The sequence below is a fragment of the Balaenoptera acutorostrata genome, chromosome 7, assembly GCF_949987535.1.
Source record: "Balaenoptera acutorostrata chromosome 7, mBalAcu1.1, whole genome shotgun sequence".
Classification (NCBI taxonomy): Eukaryota; Metazoa; Chordata; class Mammalia; order Artiodactyla; family Balaenopteridae; genus Balaenoptera; species Balaenoptera acutorostrata.
The window spans coordinates 78,020,527-78,042,506 of NC_080070.1; the positions used below are offsets into that span (position 1 = coordinate 78,020,527).

Here is a 21,980-nt window from a genome sequence, read left to right on the forward strand (position 1 = left end):
TCTGCCATATCTGAATCTGGTTCTGATGCTTGGTTTGTTTCTTCAGACTATATTTTTTGCCTTTTAGCATGGTTTGTAATTCTTTTCGTTGAAAGCTGGACATGATGTATTTGGTTAAAAGACTGAGGTAGATAGACCTTTAATGTGAGCTTTAAGTTTATCTGGCTAGACATTAGGCTATGTTTACTTCTTGTTTTAGCTGTGTTGTCAGAGACTAAAATTTCCTCTACTGTCCTAGTTTTTGTCTTGCCTGTTGTCTTTGGGTTTTCCTGGAGACCCCTCAGATAGTAAAATAGTTTCCCTTGAGTGTAAGATTTTAAGGAGAATAGAGATTTGGGCATATTTCAAAAATGGTTATTTTTCCCCTTACCCTGCTGGAAACAGGAGGGGATTTTTTTCTGATCCTAACAGTGAGAACATGGTAGGGCTCATGGAACTGAAAGTCATGAAAGCATAAGGACCCTCCTACAGTAGCCCCCTCAGAGTTTTTGATTCTTGAGTTAGTCTACACTGAGCAATCTGTCAATTATAGTTTAAAGTTTTCCTATTGGTCCTGGTTCTGACTTTGGGCTTCTATTCTAGTAAGCTGTAAGTGAGTCTCTGTATCTGTCTGTCTGTCTCTCCAATGTTCAAGGCAGCAGTTTGACCTGTGACCTCAATTCTCTGATCAGTCTAAGAGGAGTTGTTGATTTTTCAGTTTGTTCAGGTTTTTTGTTGTGAGGACGGAAGTGACGACTTACAAGCTCTTTACATATGGGACCAGAAATCAGAATTCTTCTTTGGATTCATTTTGGTCATTGTCTTCTACTTTCTTGGGTGGAAACATGGATTATTGACTTTTTTTCTCAACTCAGCATTTAAAGCCATAAATTTCCTTCAAAGCACTAAATTAGATGTGTTCCACAAATTTTGGTGTTGTTTCCATTATCAATCAGTTGAAATATTTTCTAATTTCCTTTGTAATTTTTTTTGCCATGTATTATTTAGAAGTCTAATATTCAATTTCCCAATAATTGGATTTTTTTCTAGATATCTTATTGTTCCTGATTTCTAATTTAATTCCAATGTGGTCGAAGGAACATACTCTGTAAGTTTTCAGATTTTTGAAATTTATTGAGTCTTGTGTAATGGCCCTATGTATGATCTGTCTCGGTGACTATTTTTAGCGCACTTTAAAACCTGTATTCTGCAGTTGTTGGGTATAGTGTTCTCTAAACCATTAGGTCAGGGTGGCTGATGCTTCTAGATCTTCTGAATTCTTACAGATTTTTAAAATTATTCTCTGATAGAGGATGTAATAAACTTTAGTTATGATTGAGGATTTGTCTGTTTTGTTTTTTTAGTTCTGTCAGGTTTGCTTCGTGGGTTTTGAACCTCTCATTAGGAACATTCACTTGATATGTTTTCTGATACGTTTTTATTATAATGAAATCTCTTTATCACCAGTAATGTTCATTATTTTGAAGTCTTTTATCTGTATGTAATATAGCCACCTTTCAGCTTTCTCATATTAGTGTTTATATGGCCTCTTTTTCCATTCTTTTACTCCAAGACAGTGATATAGTTGTGCCTTGTTCTTTTACCCTAGAGTCTCCTCAGATAGGATCTGAGACTTTTGCAGTTCTTTTAGCTGGGATCTTCTGTTGTTTTACAGGAGGCCTGTTGATATAGTGGCTTTTAATTGGGAAATTTAGTCCTTTAATGTAATTTTTCATGTGGTTGGGTGTTAATCTACTATCTCTGTATGGTTTTCTTTTCCCCTAACTGCTCCCTTTTTCCCTCCTTTCTTGCCTTTTTTTGGATTATTTGAATTTTAATAATATTACATTGATTTCTCTATTCCCATTTCTAGGGAGACAGTTCTTCAAAAGTGTTTCACATTTCTTCATATCTTGTGAGCATGGCATTGGCTGCCCTTTGATCCTGACCATCTTTTCAAGGATGTTTGTAGAGTGAATAACCTTGGAAGATACAGTGCTTCCCTCTAGAGCAAGGGGATGGCATCCTTACTTCCTATTAGAAAGGATTTGGATTCCCTAAGGTCAGATTTCCTTTCCTGTAATGCAGTCCCACTGTGTGTTTGGGTGTCATCTAGCCTTCTTCACATTGCCCTGTGGAAATTGGGGCTCAGGAAACAGGCATCAAAATGCTGATTCTCTGGCTGCTGCTACTGCCGCAAGTAATAAACTTTATGTCTCACCCCAGAGAGTTTTGTCTTTACCGTCTCTCATGATACCGTGGCAGGCTGACTTGTTAACTAGCAAGTAGAGTGAAATCTCAGACCCATTACAGTCTTGACATCCTTTACTCCCTCCTCTTCCTTTGTGCTATTGCTTCATTGATAGTCCATCTTGTTACCTTACAAATTCCACAATTCACAATTAGAATTTTTTATTTAAATAGTCTTATGTCTTTTAAATAGTTAAAAAGAGAAAAGAGAGAAATACATATTTTACATGTAACCACTTACTTAGCATTTCTTTTGTACTTCCTGCCTTTCTGAAGATTGTAGTTGCAATGTGCCATTATGACCCTTTATCCTGAAGAACTTTTTACAGCATTTCTTTAGTGAAGGTATTTTGGCAGTGTAGTCTCTAAGTTTTTGTTCTTACAGAAATGTCCTTATAAAGCATTTTTGAAGTGTGTTTGGCAGCATATAGAATTCTGGCTTAGTTTTTTTTCAGTACCTTAAATATGTCATTACATTGTCTTTTGGCCTTTCATGTGTCTGATGAGAAGTTAGTCTTCATTTATCATCCTTTCCCTATATGTATTTTGTCATTTTTCTTTTGTTTTTTTTTTTTAAAAATAGTCCTATAATAATCTTTTATTTTATTTTATTTTAATAAATTTATTTATTTATTTATTTTTTGGGTGTGTTGGGTCTTCGTTTCTGTGCGAGGGCTTTCTCTAGTTGTGGCAAGCGGGGGCCACTCTTCATTGCGGTGCGCGGGGCTCTCACTGTCGCGGCCTCTCTTGTTGCGGAGCACAGGCTCCAGTCGCGCAGGCTCAGTAGTTGTGGCTCACGGGCCTAGTTGCTCCGCGGCATGTGGGATCTTCCCAGACCAGGGCTTGAACCCGTGTCCCCTACATTAGCAAGCAGATTCTCAACCACTGCGCCACCAGGGAAGCCCTTTCTTTTGTTTTTTGTTTGTTTGTTTTGGTTTGGTTTTTTAAATAATTTTTCTTATCGTGTTCTGAATTCACAGCATTTTTAAAAAATTTATTTATTTTTAAATTTATTTATTTTTGGCTGTGTTAGGTCTTCGTTGCTGCGTGTGGGCTTTCTCTAGTTGCAGCGAGCAGGGGGTACTCTTTGTTGTGCTGCGCAGGCTTCTCATTGCGGTGGCTTCTTGTTGTGGAGCACGTGTTCTAGGTACATGGGCTTCAGTAGTTATGGCATGTGGGCTCAGTAGTTGTGGTGCACGGGCTTAGTTGCTCCGTGGCATGTGGGATCTTCCCGGACCAGGGATCGAACCCGTGTCCTCAGCATTGGCAGGTGGATTCTTAACCACTGCGCCAGCAGGGAAGTCCCTGTTTGTTTTTATTCAGTTGGGATTTTTTTGAGATTTTGGGCTCTGGTATCTCTCACTAATTTGGGGAAGATTTTGGTCATCATTTCGTCAGGTAATTTCCTGTTCTGTTTCCTTTCCTCTATGACTCCACATAAACCTGTGTTGATATTTCCCCTCAGGGCTCTCAGCCTCTGATAATTTTTCTTCATTCTCTTTTTTTGGCCACACCGCACAGGTTGCTGGATCATAGTTCCCTGATCAGGGATTGAACTGGGCCCTTGGCAGTGAAAACACAGAGTCCTAACCACTGGACTGCCAGGAAATTCCCATTTTTTTTCATTCTTTTTCTCTTCCTTCTTCAGATTTAATAAGTTCTGTCTTCAACTCCAGTGACTCCTTGAGGTCTCCTTTCTGCTGTTAAGCCCACTTAGTGAATTTTTCGTTTCAGGTTTAGGATTTTCATTTGGCAGTTTTTTTATAGTAACTATTTCCTTGCTGAAATTGCAAATTTGTCCATTCATTATGCATACATCATCTTTTAAATTCTTGAACATGTTTATAATAGGTGCTTTGGAGTGCTTTTCTGCTGATTGCATCATCTTAATCATCTCAGTGTTGGTTTCTGTTGACTACTTTTTCTTTGAGTATGGGCACATTTTCTTGTTTCTTTTTATGTCTAATGAATTTTGATTGGGTACTGAACATTATGAAGAATGCTTTGTAAAGACTGTGGATTCTTTTATATTCTTCTAAAGAGTCGGTTCTGTTCTAGAGGGCAGTTAACTTTGGCTGGATTCAGCCTTCACACTCAGGTACCATTGTGGTGGGCTGCAGCTGAAATTTCTACCCAGCCTTTAGTTGCTGGGGGTATTTTGTTTGTTTTTGCCAGAACTCTCTTTTCTTCTCCTGGTGTTGCATAATTTAGTGGTGAGCCACGTTCTGTGGCTGATTTTGTCTCTAAATTTGGAGGCTTACGTCCTCTGCAGCCTTTTTTCCTAGGATTTCCCTTGTAACTTTCTGATTAGTCCCAGCCTGAACTCTGATATTTGCCATCTCAAGCAAGTAAATGTGCTTTTCCTTGCAACTCCCATAGGCAAAAAGCTGTAAATTTGCAAATCTCACTCATTGCACTTTGTCTTTCAACAGTAAGCTTCCCTATAGTTTCTACTTGCTTTTGGTTCTTCTCCAGAGATTTCAGATATTGGGTTTAAATAATATTTTCTCAGATTTCATAATTGGACAGGAGAGTTGATCTCTGCCATTTGTCCACTTCCTTTTTATAATAATCTTTGAAAAACATTGCTTCTAAGCCCTAAGTAGAACAATCCCAAGCTGAGTAATATAGATTTTATTCTGTAAGCAGGAAGTATCATCCAGAAATACTTTACTTGTGTTTGAAAGTTGAGAAAAATTCCTTTTATTTTTTTTAAAGAATGGGCATACATAAAACTGTGAAGCTTTTATTTTAGAAATAAATGCTTGAAAGAAGCAAATTACCAATCAATTATCACCATAAACTTTTTTGTATATAAGGTTCAGGTATATATTTTGACCACTTCTTTCTATTATAATTTTAGGATGCCTTTTTGAAAATCATTCGAAATGAGGGAATTAAGTCCCTGTGGAGTGGCCTTCCTCCTACCTTGTAAGTTGAAATTTAATATTTTTCTTACTAAATGATGGTTGTTATTTTGCCTTATAATCAGCCTCGTTGGACAACATCATGCATTTTTAATATTAGTGCTTTTTCATTTTCTAGAGTATTTTTTTATGAATCTCACAGCTGTCCACACATTTGATGATTTGCTGGAAGGATTCACAGGACCTAAAGAAGTGATACTCATGTCTGCAGTTTATTACAGCAAAAGAAACAAAGCAGAATCAGTAAGGGGAAAGGACACAACAGGAGTCGACCAGGCAAAGGCACCCTGAGCCCTCCCGTGTGACACTGCAGAGCGTGTGCTGCTTCTCCCAGCACTGAGCTGCAGTGGCACACGCAGTGTTTCCGTCTCATGCAGCCCTGGAGTCTGAGTCTAGGGCTTGTATTGCGGGCTGATGACGTAGGCACATTCTGTTTGTGACCAGCTGTGATTACCAAAACCCTAGCACCCCAAAAAGAAAGCAGATGTTTACCCAAAAATCACATCATTTGCACAAATCAACCTAGACAAGCTGGTTTAGTGCTCCAGACATACAGAAAAACCTTGTTATAGGGAATATTCCAAGGGCTAAATTCCTTGGGGGTGACCAAAGGTCAAGCAGACAGATAGGTCCTCCTGAAGCTATAGATTAGAGCAGCTAGGCCTGCTGTGTTCACTTTGATGCACAAGCATAATTTTTTTTTTCATGTTCAGAAATTAAGAATTTAGTGTTCATTTGACTGTTTATTTTACTAAAATAATGAGAGGTATTGTGCTATGTATACTTTCCTTTTCCAGATAATTATAATTCTCTACTAACTAGCTATTATATGAATTAACATGACAAGCTAGTAAGGCTGAATGTAAAAATCCCATAATATCTTGACTTTCTCTGCCTCGTTTCTTTCTTTTTTTTTTTTTTTTTTTTGGCAAAGTTAAGAAGGCTCTTGTTTATTTATTTATTTATTTTTTTTTATTGATTAATTGATTGATTGATTGCTATGTTGGGTCTTCGTTTCTGTGCTAGGGCTTTCTCCAGTTGTGGCAAGCGGGGGCCACTCTTCATCACGGTGCGCGGGCCTCTCACTACCGCGGCCTCTCCTGTTGCGGAGCACAGGCTCCAGACGCGCATGCTCAGTAATTGTGGCTCACGGGCCCAGCCGCTCCGCGGCATGTGGGATCTTCCCAGACCAGGGCTCGAACCCGTGTCCCCTGCATTAGCAGGCAGATTCTCAACCACTGCGCCACCAGGGAAGCCCTCGTTTCTTTCTAATTTATCTTTTTATAGAGCAGATTAGTCAGTTTTGAGGCATATATTCTAAACAGTGCCTGAGGTTATAAAGTTAGCGGTAGATCCAAGAGCAGCAGTCGGTCTTATTCCTAAATTCTCATCGTCACACTTCACTGTAGAACATTAGGCATTTCCATGTGTGGTCTGTGAATGTCTTGGTTAGGCCATAAACAGACTGGTTTTTTGTTGCATTAATATTTATGACATGACAGTACCTGCAACTTTGTGTTTAATTAATAACTCCCTCTTGATATTTTCATTTGAAAGAGTAAGTCATTGGAATTTCCTCAGTACTCTAGTATATATAATTCCAGCGACATTAATTGTAATTTATTTTCAGTTATAAGCAGGTATGGTATATGGTCCACAGTTCAAAAGAATTTTACACTTGTGCTTGTACTTTTTACTTTAGTGATTTTCATGTTATCGTAATGTAGTTGGGAAGGAAGACCAGAAACAGAATAAGTCAAGGAGATAAGAGAAGTGTCCTTGGGGCTTCCCTGGTGGCGCAGTGGTTGAGAATCTGCCTGCCAATGCAGGGGACACGGGTTCGAGCCCTGGTCTGGGAAGATCCCACATGCCACGGAGCAACTGGGCCCGTGAGCCACAATTACTGAGCCTGCACATCTGGAGCCTGTGCTCCACAACAAGAGAGGCCGTGATGGTGAGAGGCCCGCGCACTGCGATGAAGAGTGGTCCCCACTTGCCACAACTAGAGAAAGCCCTCGCACAGAAAGGAAGACCCAATACAGTCATAAATAAATAAATAAAAGAACGTGAATTTCTTTAAAAAAAAAAAAAAAAAAGAGAGGTGTCCTCATTTGTCTTTTCCTATTTATGACCTGACTGGGTGCTCTGTAACATAACTTCTCAACTACAATATAAACCTTTGGAGAGCAGATACCTACTTTACACCTTTTTGTTGACTAAGTTAAACACTAATAATTTTTTAAATAAAAAAAAAAAAAATCGATCTCATGGCTGATTTGTTGTGGTTTTCAGCTTATAGAAAATAGAAGGATTTTATCTTATATTTAACAATAAGAATATGCTTAAGCCTTTGATAATGTTGTACAAATCTTTTTGTGTTTCTAACAGAGTGATGGCAGTTCCTGCCACAGTTATTTATTTTACCTGCTATGACCAATTAACTGCTCTTCTGAGATCTAAATTAGGAGAAAATGAAAGCCGCATACCAATTGTTGCTGGAATTCTGGCCAGAGGTAAGTAATAAATTACTATATTTTCATTCTGATTTCTGCTTAACGCTTGTTTTAAAATTCTGACATTCATAGAGAATTTGTTTAAAATACAGAGTATTGGTAAAGATATATTTTGCATTGTAGTTTGTACTAATTTGTTAATATTTATACTCTAGAAGTCATATTGTATGGTGATTGCCATCAGAATGAGATGGGATCAGCCTATCCCTGTCAAATCTTGGACAGAGATTTTAGATTTGAGATTTTAGACTTTAGATTCTAGATTTTAGGATGATAACAGATAGCTGTCAAATTAATGCCAACGTCTTTAATCATTTTCCTTGTAGACTTTGAGATTCAGAGTTTAATCATAAGGAAATCTGCCTCTGCACAGAAGGACATTTTTCTCTGTGCAGTGGAAGTGAGGTTTGTAGTAGTCCTTGTTGATGTGTAAGGGTTGTGGAACTGCTCTTGAAAGAGTTGAAACCAGAAAGAGTAATGTATGTGAAATACCTTTATCAAGAAAAAAATCTGAGCCAGTATGGTTGGTATCATAAGATATTTGATTTTAAGGTTTGCTTCATTTCAGAATAAAAGCTTAAAATACAAAAATGCATGAAATATTAATTTTTGCATGTGTGTTTCCATAATGCATGGCTTTGTTTTTGTTATATTTGCGTGTTTGTACTAGTTGGTGCAGTAACTGTAATAAGTCCACTGGAATTGATTAGAACCAAGATGCAGTCTAAGAAGTTTTCTTACGAGGAACTGCATCAACTTGTCAGCAAGAAAGTGTCTGAAGATGGCTGGATTTCCCTCTGGAGGGGCTGGGCTCCTACCGTTCTTAGAGATGTACCATTCTCAGGTAGGGTTTATCTGCAGGTTTGCCTTACATATCACTTTTAAATCAAGTAAATTTTAAACCCTTTAAGGCTAAAGGTAAGTTATCTTCTTTAGTGACCACACACTCCTAGTTCAGTGTTGGGCTCTCAGATCTTGATAAGTATTTATTGAATGAACAGTTTCTAATTCAAGCCTGGCTTTCTTTTCTCTTTGTGTTTATGTTTAATTTCTTTTAAAACATTAATTGGTGTGTATTCATAGTTAGATAATGCAAAGTACCTTTAAAATTAAGTTATAATTAGTAAGATAAGTACTACAAATCAAGATATTATGAAATACATTTAAGGGACTTCCCTGGTGGTGCAGTGGTTAGGAATCCGCCTGCCAATGGCAGGGGACATGGGTTCGATCCCTGGTCCGGGAAGATCCCACATGCCGCGGAGCGACTGAGCCCGTGTGCCTCAACTACTGAGCCTGTGCTCTATAGCCCGCAAGCCACAACTACTGAGCCCACGTGCCACAACTACTGAAGCCTGCGCGCCGCAACAAGAGAAGCCACCACAGTGAGAAGCCCGCACACTACAACGAAGAGTAGCCCCCGCTTGCCACAACCAGAGAAAAGCATGTGCGCAGCAACGAAGACCCAATGCGGCCACAAACAAACAAATAAATAAATAAATAAATTTATAAAATAAAAATACGTTTAAGACCACCTGTGAATTATATTGACTCCTACTTTTTTCAGTTATTAAAGATAAAAATCTGCCCCACTGAGTGTCCTGTAGGGACTATTATAAATCAGATTCGAGATTGTGCTAATCATTGAATTATGCAAAGGGAGAAAAATCATGAAAAAGAAGTGCAAAAATAACAACTTGTAGAATGTGCATACTTCAGTAGTGTTGGGTTGGCCAATAAGTTCTTTTGGGTCTTTGGTAACATCTTATGGGAAAATCCTGTGGCCAGCCCAGTATTTCTCTCGTGAATCTCAGAAGTTTCCATTTAAAACCTGGAAGATTGCAGCACTATTTACAATAGCCAGGACATGGAAGCAACCTAAGTGTCCATCGACATATGAGTGGATAAAGAAGATGTGGTGCATATATACAATACAATGGAATATTACTCAGGCATAAAAAGGAGTGAAATTGAGTTATTTGTAGTGAGGTGGATGGACCTACAGTCTGTCATACAGAGTGAAGTAAGTCAGAAAGAGAAAAACAAATACCGTATGCTAACACATATATATGGAATCTAAAAAAAAAATGGTTCTGAAGAACCTAGGGGCAGGACAGGAATAAAGATGCAGAAGTAGAGAGTGGACTTGAGGACACGGGGAGGGGGAAGGGGAAGCTGGGAAGAAGTGAGAGAGTGGCATGGACATATATATATACACTACCAAATGTAAAGTAGATAGCTAGTGGGAAGCAGCTGTATAGCACAGGGAGATCAGCTCAGTGCTTTGTGACCACCTAGAGGGGTGGGATAGGGAGGGTGGGAGGGAAACGCAAGAGGGAGGAGTTATGGGGATATATGTATACGTATAGCTGATTCACTTTGTTATACAGCAGAAACTAACACACCATTGTAAAGCAATTATACTCCAATAAAGATCTTAAAAAAATAAAAAATAAAACCTGGAAGAAATAATTATTGAGAACCCTTGTATTAACATTCCTTTTTCCCTTTGAGTTACTCCTTTTCTTGGGCTGTCATTCACATCTCTGCATCTTTCCCTTTCTATTAGTATTTTTCTTCAACGTTTTGTGTTCAGTTACGCTTTTTAGAAACATTATAGATTCCTAGACCAATACTTTTCCATTTTTTAAATTATATTTAATACATAAAAAGTAATGAAAAAAAAAGTAATGAAGATATAAATTATGAAGTGCACTAATAAAATGGAAACCTGTTAAGTCACCACTTCAATATATGAATTAGAATATTGAATTTATATAATCATGAAACCACATATGTCCACCTCCACTGTCACATCCTCAGTGGTAACCACTACACTGAATTTTTATTGTTTGATTTTTAAAAAGTAGTTTTACCATGTATGTATTACTGCTAAATAATGTTACTGACTTTTGCCTATTTTTTTTTTTAATTAATTAATTTATTTATTTATCTTTGGCTGTGTTGGGTCTTCGCTTCTGTGCTAGGGCTTTCTCTAGTTGTGGCGAGCGGGGGGCCACTCTTCATCGCGGTGCGCGGGCCTCTCACTGTCACGGCCTCTCCTGTTGCGGAGCACAGGCTCCAGACGCGCAGGCTCAGCAGTTGCGGCTCACAGGCCCAGTTACTCCGTGGCATGTGGGATCCTCCCAGACCGGGGCCCGAGCCCGTGTCCCCTGCATTAGCAGGCAGACCCTCAACCACTGCGCCACCAGGGAAGCCCAAGTTTTGCCTATTTTTGAGGTTTATAACTTATTTTACTCAAAAATGTAAGATTCATTCTTGGTTTTCATGTGTAACTGTTTTGTTTTCACTCGTGTTTATGTCTGAGAAAACAAACAATGCTGTGAACATTTTTTTAACGTGTATGGGTATAAGAATCTCGTCAGTTTTAGATTTGCTGGTTCATGTAAATATACACGTTTTAAATTTTATGTGGTAATATCAAACCCTTTTCTAAAGTGATTGTGCAGATCACAACCACTAGCTTCCTGCTGCTTCATTTCAAACCCTCACCAGCACTTTTATTGCCAAAAGTTCTTAATTTTTGTTTACCTAGTAATATAAAGTGGTATCTCACCTTAACTTATATTTCCCTGATTATTACTGAGGTTGGACACTGTTTCATTGGCCATTTATTTATCCATAATTGATTAGGGATTACGGCTGAAATAAGTATTCATTTCCTCCTCGTATGGATAGTTATCCAGGCATCACTTACTGAATAACCATACCTGCTGCAGGGATTTGTTGTGTCACCTGTCGTATCAAAGTTTCATATATGCATGGATGTGTTTCACTGGCCAATTTGTTTAACCCTGTGCTAACAGTACAGTACTGTCTAAATTAAAGTGCATAATAAAAAAATCTTCATGTTACCTTTTTTTTTTTTGCCGTAGGAACATCCTTTTTCTTTATAACTCTTAAAGTCTTTTAGTAGAGATTTAGAATTTTCTTTATAAAGGTTACATATACAACCTCTTTTTCTAACATTCATTTATAGGTACCACTCACCCACAACTTTTAGTGCCTATTTTAAAAGACCTATTTAAAAAAAAGCTGTCTAGGGCTTCCCTGGTGGCGCAGTGGTTGAGAATCTGCCTGCTAATAATGCAGGGAACACGGGTTCGAGCCCTGGTCTGGGAAGACCCCACATGCCGCAGAGCGGCTAGGCCCGTGAGCCACAATTACTGAGCCTGCGCGTCTGGAGCCTGTGCCTCGCAACAAGAGAGGCCGCGATAGTGAGAGGCCCGCGCACCGCGATGAAGAGTGGCCCCCGCTTGCCACAACTAGAGAAAGCCCTTGCACAGAAACGAAGACCCAACACAGCCATAAATAAATAGATAAATAAATAAAATTTAAAAAAACAAAACAAAACTCTGTGCTCCGAGTGCAGGGGGTGTGGGTTCAATCCCTGGTTGCTTCACGGTGCAGCCAAAAAAAAAAAAAAAAAAAAAGCTGTCTAAATCTTTGTGGCTGCTGCAGTGTTACCGTCAATTCTTGTCTGTTAGCTTATATTCAGCTACTTGTAAACTCTTATAATAAGATTCTAATTTGCCTATCTTTTAGGTTTTCTATGTAGACAATAATATGTAAATTGTAACTACTTTATTTCTTCATATTTTAATAGTTACAGCTTTTTTCTATAAATACTGTGCTTACTGTGCTGCCTAGTACAATTTTGAATAGCAGCAACGATAGTGTTGCATCCCTATCATTTTCCTCATTCTAAAGGAAAGAGTTCTGTTGTTTCACCATTAATAATTTTTGCTACAAGTTCTTGATGCATATCCTTTATCAAGTCGGAGAATTTCCCTTTTATTCCTAGGTTTCTAAGAAATTTGTTTGCTTTTTTTTTTTTAATTTATTAATTTATTTATTTATGGCTGTGTTGGCTCTTCGTTTCTGTGCGAGGGCTTTCTCCAGTTGCGGTGAGCGGGGGCCACTCTTCATCGCGGTGCGTGGGCCTCTCACTATCGTGGCCTCTCTTGTTGCCGAGCACAGGCTCCAGACGCGCAAGCTCAGTAGTTGTGGCTCACGGGCCCAGTCGCTCCGCGGCATGTGGGATTCTCCCAGACCAGAGCTCGAACCCATGTCCCCTGCATTGGCAGGCAGACTCTCAACCACTGCGCCACCAGGGAAGCCCAGAAATTTGTTTGCTTTAAATGAAAGTGTATAGAATTTTATAAAATGCTTTTCCATCATTTTTAGATGATCATACAGTTCTGTTAATGTGGTATATGGCATCTAAAGCACTTACTACCTTTGCATTCATCAGATAACTCAGTTTAGTCATAGCATGTGATCGTTTATGAGATAGTCTGGCTTCAGTTGCTGATTATTATTTTTTAGGATTTTTACATCAGTGTACATGAATGAGATGGAACTGTACTTTTCCTTTCCTCTCCTGTCCTTGTCAGGTTTTGAAATTAAAGTCCTACTTTTTACTGATGCATAGTTTTTTTGTTTATAAGACTACTAGAATATTATTGAGAATTTTTTTTTTTAATCTCGCCTAGTATGTGTCTAAGCAGAAAGCAAGGTGTGTCAAGACTAGAATTCTCTTTTCTTTAACATACAGTATTCCTTAACTATTTAAAGTCCACATTTCATGTCTAAATATGTGTTCATTTCATTCTCTGTTTTTACAGCAATGTACTGGTATAACTATGAAGTTTTAAAGAAGTGGTTGTGTGCAAAATCTGGTTTATATGAACCAACATTTATGATCAACTTTACTTCAGGGGCATTATCTGGTTCTGTAAGTTTATTCTTTTGTTAATATTCCACAATAGTGATAATTGTCTTACTAAATAAAACAAAATATTATGTAGCATTTCATGTCTACTGACATAGTACTTTGGGGCTGCAGTGCTTTAAAATTTTTATAAGTATTTACTACCCTATTTTGAAGATAAATTACTAGCCATTAAATATTTTAAAATGCATTTTATATGTTTTTATTATATTACAAATACATTATGTTTTTCTGAATCTTTTAGATTTGTTAGATCATTACAGTTTTGATCATGGTAAGAGTTTAAATAGTACTTTATTCTTTACAAGGTATTTGGCAATTTGGTCATTAAATGCCAGTAGATCTGGTTATTTAATATTTTATAGAGTGTCATCTCATATGTGTAATCGGATTGAATAGAAGTAATTTCATCCTTTGCTGCTAATTCCTGTTTCTTTGGGAACATTTTGGCTGAGTACCTCTTAAAAGAATTTTAATAAAAGTTATAGTCAGAAGGGAGAAATCTCAAGTGACCATTTTTGGGTAGTAGAGAGTTCACCTTCTGCCACCCCTCCACATAATGAAAAGTTGTGTAGTGGACTTCCTTTATGCAGATTCTTATCACCATGATCTTGGCCACAAAGAGCTTTCTTATACCCACATACTTAGAAAGTGAATTTGTGATGACACAGAGTGATGTGCTGACATATTGGAACCAAATGAAAACAAGAGTGAAGGAGCATAGTGAGGTCATGGAGACCTGCAGAAAAGTACTGGAGTAACTGTGTCAGAAAACCTAGGCTAAGGAAGCCCCTGAGATCGTGTTCAAAATTTAGACGTGAATATTCCCGGGTCTGAGATCTGTCAAATTAAGCCTAGTGGGGTATAAAACTATTGAGGTAAAAGAGCAGTTCTTTTTAGCAATTTAAGTAGTTAGAATACCAGCAAAATCTTTTCATTATCTTTCTTATTTGTGAGGTGATTAAAAGTAACTTAATTGTATTTTATTTATATCTTAATCCAGCACGAATGAAGAAAAACAAGTACTATTTATATTTAGAGATTCATAACAGTTGGAATTGTAGAACCAATTCTGTACTTAATGCTTTATATCTTTAAAAAAAAATGGCTATATATCCTATAGCCATTGAATAATGGCTATAGGCTGTTGTTCCAGCTTTCCAGTAATATGAAGGAACGTTCTCTATTTTACTACTTCTGCCTAACACAGAAAACTTATTTTAAAAAATTTTAATGATTTAGAAAATATTGCTGCCTTTTGACTGTTATCAAATAACAGCAGAAAAAGCACATCAGTGGGACAATGTCCAGGTTTTCTGTCAGAAAACAAAATAGCCTAAACCATATCATTTTAGAAGGTGTCAGGCTCATACCACATTGTTGCTACCTTTGATACTCCCATCGGCCCTCCCTATCCAGAGGTTCTGCATCTGCAGAGTCAACCAGTTCGATTCCTGATTGTTGAATCCACGGATGTAGAACCGCAGACATGGAGGGCCGACGCTACTGCGCCACTTTATAGAAGGGATTTGAGCATCTGCAGATCTGGGGATCTGTAACCAAGATGCCCCGGATACTAAGGGACAACTGTATGTGTTAGATTGTGGACATGGAGACGCAACAATTGATTTTATCTTACCTGAGATCTTTGAAACTGATTTCAAGAACTTAAATCTTTTAACATTGACAGGTGAAATAAATGTAAATGATTTTAAAGGGTATTTTATGAGCATATTGGCCAAATGTGAGTTGGGAAGCAAAAAATAGAGACCAGGTTTTACTTTGTATGATTGTTGTATCAAATATTATGAGACATTCCTCAGGGAATTTATTCTTTCAAAAAACCTTCATTACTTAATTAGGGCATTATGAAAATAATTGTTAAATTGATTCATTTTGAGGTAAGTTTTTAAAAAATGTGATCTGTGAGCTACATTTGATAAATATGTTGAAACCTATAAAGAAAAGGTATATAGAACTAAAAGTACATTTTCTTTATTTAAATTTAATTTTTAATAATATTTATTTCAAAAACATTTGTTGGAAAATTTTAAGTGCTTACTAGATACTTGAGAATTTCCACATTAAAATATTATACCTTCATATGTAGTAAAGGAATAATGGAACACACAGGAGCATTAGAAAATGTGAATACTGGTTTCAGAGTCAAAGAGGTCTGGTTGGAATTCTGACTCTGCCACTAATAGTTGTGTGACCTCAGGAAAACAGGGGAACTTTTCTGAGACTGTTTACTTACTCCTGAATTTTGGGAGGAATACATAAGACATATATCTATTTTCTTTAATAGAGCTTCTTTTAAATACCTCTGGTTTCATTTTATGTTTCAGTTTAGTTATGATTTTTATTACTATCCTTATTAACTAATGTCCTAGTTATGATTTTTATTACTATCCTTATTAAGTAATGTGCTAATCAGAATATTAAAATACTTTAGGAAAAATTTAAAAATAGATTTAAATTAATCAGTTTTACTTTTTGTTAGTTTGCAGCTGTTGTAACTTTGCCATTTGATGTGGTGAAAACACAAAAGCAGACACAACTTTGGATATATGAAAGTCGGAAAAGTAAGTTTAATTAATTTACAACATTTTTAAGATGCCATGAAAAATTTTTTCTTTCCAGATACTAAGTTAGGAATATCTAAAATAGGGAAAACAAGATTTTTTTTTCCTTTGTTACCTTACTCTTTATCTAACTCAAACTAATACACTGTTAGAATGGAATACCCAGAAAAAAATACTCTAAACCTAAACAAAAAATTTAAGAAATCTTAAAGACTATGTATTTTGCCTGCCATGAGTTAAGTCTCATACCTGCTATATAGAAGATTAAATTATGTAAGTAGTCTTTCAAATAAATGTAGGCAAACCAGGGTGAAGGATAGGCATTACTGGGAAACCTTTTTTCTTAGTGCATCTTGTTTCATTAGTATGCATACACGTTTTGTTGTTGTTGTTTATTTTTTAGCTTCCCTTCTTTTGATGTGTTTTTTTCTGCCTACTATCCCATCTACTTCTTTGTAACCTATAATTTCTTCTAGAACAAAAGCGTACTCTTAGTTGCTTCTACTAGATCCATTCTGTCGTTATTATAGAAAGTATAGCAAGCCCACTGGAAATGGGGCTTCGATTGTTCCTGAAACATACAATTGTTAGGATTTGATAAATTTGGATGGTCAGTAGATGAGTGTTTATTTTACTGTTGTCTATGCTTGAAATATTTAATAATCACAGTGTTTCCTTACACTATAAGAAGTTGCTTATCACCTGTAGGATTAGCTCTTCTGATGGTGGATCTTTAGGCAGGAGATACTTTCGAGGTTCTGTTAGAGCTCTGCAGTGGCTTACCTCCAGTTGATAACTCTTTCTGTTCTTTCTCTTTTACATTAATTTCACCCTGCTATTAAAATAGAAGTCTGGGACTTGAGAGTTCTATAAGATTAGAAATACCCAGCTACTTGGCCTCCTTTCTTTTACCAGTTGCTTCCAGAATTTAAATGAAATAATTTAAACATGAAGTATAAGTTACCAACTTGTAAAGATTTTGTCATTGACTTTTTTTAGAAAGTTAAATTCCAGTCATAAATATTTTGTTCTTGGTTTTAAAATGTGTATGTAATTAGTATATTTATACTTACACTATTTATATAGATAGGTTAGCTTCTTAAGTAAATCACAAGGCCTCATTTATCTTCATAGGCAGAGAATCTGATATTTTACATAAAAGAAATTTTGAGATAATGAGCCCCTCTTCATTAAGTGGCAAATTCTAAAAAGCTGTTTTGAAAGCTATCTTTCTCCAATTTTTCCCTTTTTTCCTAGGCATACTTAATAATACGTACTTTAGTCTTTCTTAATGACTGCGCGTCGTCATCATTGTACACATTGATTACTGTAGAGTTTCATAATGCAGCTCTCAGAAGCTAGTGAGGATAACTTAGGAGTGTTTGCCCATCATCCCGTGGTCTCAAACCACGACTTTGACATCTTCAGCTTCACAGTCTTCACATGGTAGTATGCCTACTTCTTGGCAGACTTTTTTCACCTATTGCATCTAGTAGTCTGGGGGCTACGCCAGATGCTTGTAATCGTTGTGTAAAATGAAGGTAAGCAAACTTTATGTATGAACAGCTCGTTCATGAGGTTTATGTTTGAACTTCAGTAACATCTATTTTTGCTGTTTTCAAAAGATATATAAATTAGTTTTTACTGTGTTCCAGATATTTGAGTAATTGCAAATAAGTGAGATGTTACTGTTAGTTACAGGAAAAATCTTCCCTTTGGAGGAGACAGCACTGCTTTAATTTATTTCAAGACTGGTACATCTAGTATTCAGAAAGGTTTTAATAAAGCAGGACCTCACTAGGGAGGAAGGAGCTATTGTCCTCAAAACCTCTTTTTGGGGGGAAAAATTTTTTTTAATGTATGCAATAAAAATTCATGAAAAATGGTTATCAGGGCTTTACTTTGGCTTTGGGAACCCCATGAAGATTTCTGTACATCTTTAAAATTTTTCATTATGAAAGATTTTTAAGATGTGGAAAAAAGTACAAAGGATATACATACCACCAAGCTTAAAAAACAAACATCATCAATTCAGAAGAAGTCTTCTGTATATTCCTCCTTGATTGCATCTGGTCCTATGTACCTTAAAACTTATTGACTTTATGATTTTTTCTTTTTAATGAATCCAACTATTAAAAATAAGATTTAAAATAGCTCTTTAGGTAAACAGATCTGTTCTTACTATAGTGAAATGATATACCACAAAGGCCATAAACACTGTTTTATGTGTTTTATCTGTATTAGAAATTAAGTGGTAACTTACTTACAATAGCATCATTTCTTTAACACTTAGTTTCTATGCCTTTGCAAATGTCAACATGGGCTATAATGAAGAACATTGTTGCGAAGAATGGATTTTCCGGATTATTTACAGGTAAAAATATTTCCTTTATCAAATCATTGACTAAAATGATTACTTTTACCTTTAAATCTATCACCTTCCTAAATTACCTTTCAGCAGGAAATTATTGAAAATATTCCACATTTACTATTTCCTCCTAAATATCTTTGCTATAAAAGTTTAAAAATGTTAAATAACAGTAGGTTTACTATTGATATTTCTAGAGGAGGTGAGGAATGAGCAGTTTGGCTTCTTCTTTGACAACAGTTTATGGGACAGTATTTCATATATCACTTCACTTACTTTGATAACTATCAGAACGAAACCAAATAAGTTACATTTAAAAAAATAAGGTAAAATTTGTTGTGAATTTTTTCTGTTCTCTTTTCAGGCCTAATTCCTCGTTTAATTAAAATTGCTCCTGCTTGTGCTGTTATGATCAGTACATATGAATTTGGAAAGTCTTTTTTCCAGAAACAAAATGCTCGAAGACAGCAATACTAGAGATGCTATTTCAACCTGAAATAACCACCATGACCAAATAATAAGATGGAGAATCTTAGACAAGAGCTTTTTTTCACCATTATCTTATCTTACAATGGTTTTATATCTTTCTTATCTATAATTTAAATGAACAGTAAATTTCTACTTTGCATTTAAATCATAATCCTAATTTTTAAATAAATTTTTTATCCTAATTTTTGAGATTTTGAAAAAGATATTCCAGAAATCATCACCATTGAGCATTCTTGTAAAGAAAAGAAGAATTATTCTACACTGAAAGCAATAATCTCAGAGTTTGATAACAAATCTCGGGGTAAGTTAATCCTATTGAGAGTGTGTCAGAGACAACAGAACATTTTGAATTGTGTGCTGAATGATGTACAGAGTCTAAAAGAAAAATTCGCAAATCGTTTCTACACATTTAAATCACGGGCATAGATATTTAAGTATTTCAGCAAAGTAGATAATGGAAGGCAGTCTTTAGATAACATTATTCACATATACCACATATTACCTATTAGTTATTTTCTTTAATTCACATGCATTTGGTATTTTGTTTTTTTACCTTGTTACTGTTCTAAGGCCTCATGAATATTAGGATTTCTCTGATCAGAGGTGTATGGTTATTTTATCTTCATGAACCAAAAATAATTTGTATGATATTGATGCTGCTATTTTTGATGACTAAAGACCCTGTGTTATCTACTGTCTCTGCAAGAGAGAGGGAGCTTTTACTGCCTGTATCAGATGTTCACTTCAGTCAAACTTGGGTGTGCAGTGGAAAACCACATTGTATTCAGACCAGTAAAAATGCTGTTTCAGCACAGGAAGGGCCTCTGGTTTCAGCTATCCTGTAATGTAAGTATCACCATTTGTGGAGTTCTCTAGGTCATTTCTATTGGCTTGTTCTAACAAAATTGAGACTATTACTACAATATCAGTCACAGAATATTTCCAAAATGTCCCTTGATTTTACACATCTCACATTAGTATGCTAGACCAAGAACTGAACAGGCAGCAGTTTCCTTGAAGAAAGAGCTTTTGGTCACTGGAGGCTAATGCCTAAATAATTTAGTTAATGAATGTAAGAATGAAATAAAAAGGATATGATTTCAAGACAAACAATATTTTTTTAATGTTTTTGTTTTTCTCAAGATCTGTATCCTGTGAGAAAAAGCACTTTATTGCAGTCTATGTGAATTTTATGAAAATGTGAAGCATATTTTTCCCTAAAATAGAGTAATATATTTAAGTGACAAATCTCTAGTGTTGGAAGAGGAATTAATGTATTTTCTAATATAGTAGAAAACTGTTTATGTTTCACCAGAAATAAACTCTGTAGGGTTTGTATTGAACCTTTTGTGTTTATTTTATCCTCTGTTGATTTACTTTAAGTTTGCAACATATATATCCATAAAAATGTAAATATTTATAACTTTGACTTATATTTTCATTAAAATATTTTGTGCTTTCTTAAAATATCACTGTGCTTCTAGCTAAATATTTTCATATAAAATCATTATGTTAATGCTATACTACACACATATATATATATAAAACACACACACATGAAAGTTTATCTTGAACACTGATGTTTAACAGTATTAAATTTAAATTTACCTTGGTTCTGCTATGCTTCTTTTTGATAACTGGTAGAAAAAGGCAGAAAAATTTAGGTTTTGAAATGCTCTCAAAAAGCGGTCACATATTTCAACTTAATGTCACTTATAAACAACGGAAGGGAAATTTTCATCCTCCCCCCACCCCGCTACGGACTGCACTTGTGAAAAATGCTTACTTTATGACTAGAATAACTTAAATAAATCTAATGCCCTACAGTTTTTCTAACATACATTACATGCAATGTATCTGAATGAAAAGAAGGCTGAACTGAAGCTTTCTCTATACTTAAGTGGTCCAGAAGCATTAATAGTAGCAACTGAAAAGCATTTGGTTACAAATTGTGTTCTTGGTAATGTTTCTGAAAGGAAACAGTTTCATTCTGTTAATGTTAATTTCTAACATACACATTTAAATTTTTTAAGAAAAATGCCTTATGCAAGTATTACATGTTTGCTACCTTTCATATAATACACGTTTGACTTCTAAAAAAAGTAATATGGAATTAAAGTAAAATTTTCTTTTATTTCTAGGAAGACTATTCACTATGCTTATTTAGCCACATTTGACTACTTTAAATCCTAACCTCTTTTTTTCTGGGGCACAAATTACAGGGATGTGGAAAAGTTTAGTGTATCACTTTAAAATTTTTTTCCAAAATGAACTTTTAAAAATAAATTACTGCTGTTATATTTTAATCTATCATTCAACACTTACTGAGACCTTTTATGTGGTAGGCAGTATAAAAAGCACTGGAGATAAGATGACATTTCAAATACTCTCACTGGCCTTCAGGTTTCAGCTGTGATTGCTGCAAGTATGCAAAAGGAGTGATGGAAAAGCTGAAGAATTCTCCCCTCAGCCTGTGGCGGAGGGCCTAGTCAGGAAATGCTTCTAAGATTAGGACTTGCGATCCAATTAAACGTACCTGGAGGTTGGGAGTCTTCAATCAGGCAGTGGTATTTAGCGCCAGTGGCTTGAGCAGAGAGTATACATGGCCATGTGGTAGGAGAGAAGATTGGAAATGGAGTCCAAGGGGCCTTGTCTGCCAAAGGAGGAACAAGAAGCAAGGGGGAGCCAAGTAAGTATTTTTGGCACAGCTTTAAAAGTTAGAGTTGTGTTCTGTTTTGTTTTTCCCCCAAGACCAGTATTTTCTTTTAACTGAAAGAAAACAGGATAGCACAGTTCAGCACAGCATAGAATAGAAAACACCGGGATGGGTCACGTGTTAAGGCCAAGTGCTGTGTAGTGAAACTTTGGTTTTAGTTGGGTTTTAGAAAAATAACTGGCAGTATGAAAAAGGGGACTTATAATAAGGTGATCTATTTAAAAACAAAAGTTTTGGTTTGGATTAAAATATATTTTTAAAAGGTACCACTGTGGGCTTCCCTGGTGGCGCAGTGGCTGAGAATCTGCCTGCCAATGCAGGGGACACGGGTTCGAGCCCTGGTCTGGGAAGATCCCACATGCCACGGAGCGACTGGGCCCGTGAGCCACAACTACTGA

General features: G+C 36.2%; 1 protein-coding gene across 2 annotated transcripts in view; it reads left to right on the top strand.

Annotated features, from left to right (window-relative positions):
* Window positions 1-21,980, top strand: part of SLC25A40 (solute carrier family 25 member 40) — a 54,557-nt gene that overhangs the window by 31,923 nt on the left and 654 nt on the right. For both annotated transcript variants that reach the window (XM_057549888.1, XM_007170306.2), the window contains 7 exons: window positions 5,093-5,160; window positions 7,545-7,669; window positions 8,340-8,513; window positions 13,318-13,427; window positions 15,928-16,009; window positions 18,303-18,383; window positions 18,742-21,845. In XM_057549888.1, coding sequence (XP_057405871.1) covers window positions 5,093-5,160; window positions 7,545-7,669; window positions 8,340-8,513; window positions 13,318-13,427; window positions 15,928-16,009; window positions 18,303-18,383; window positions 18,742-18,854 — 753 coding nt within the window. In that variant the 3' untranslated portion in view covers window positions 18,855-21,845. The remainder of the gene's footprint in view (window positions 1-5,092; window positions 5,161-7,544; window positions 7,670-8,339; window positions 8,514-13,317; window positions 13,428-15,927; window positions 16,010-18,302; window positions 18,384-18,741; window positions 21,846-21,980) is intronic.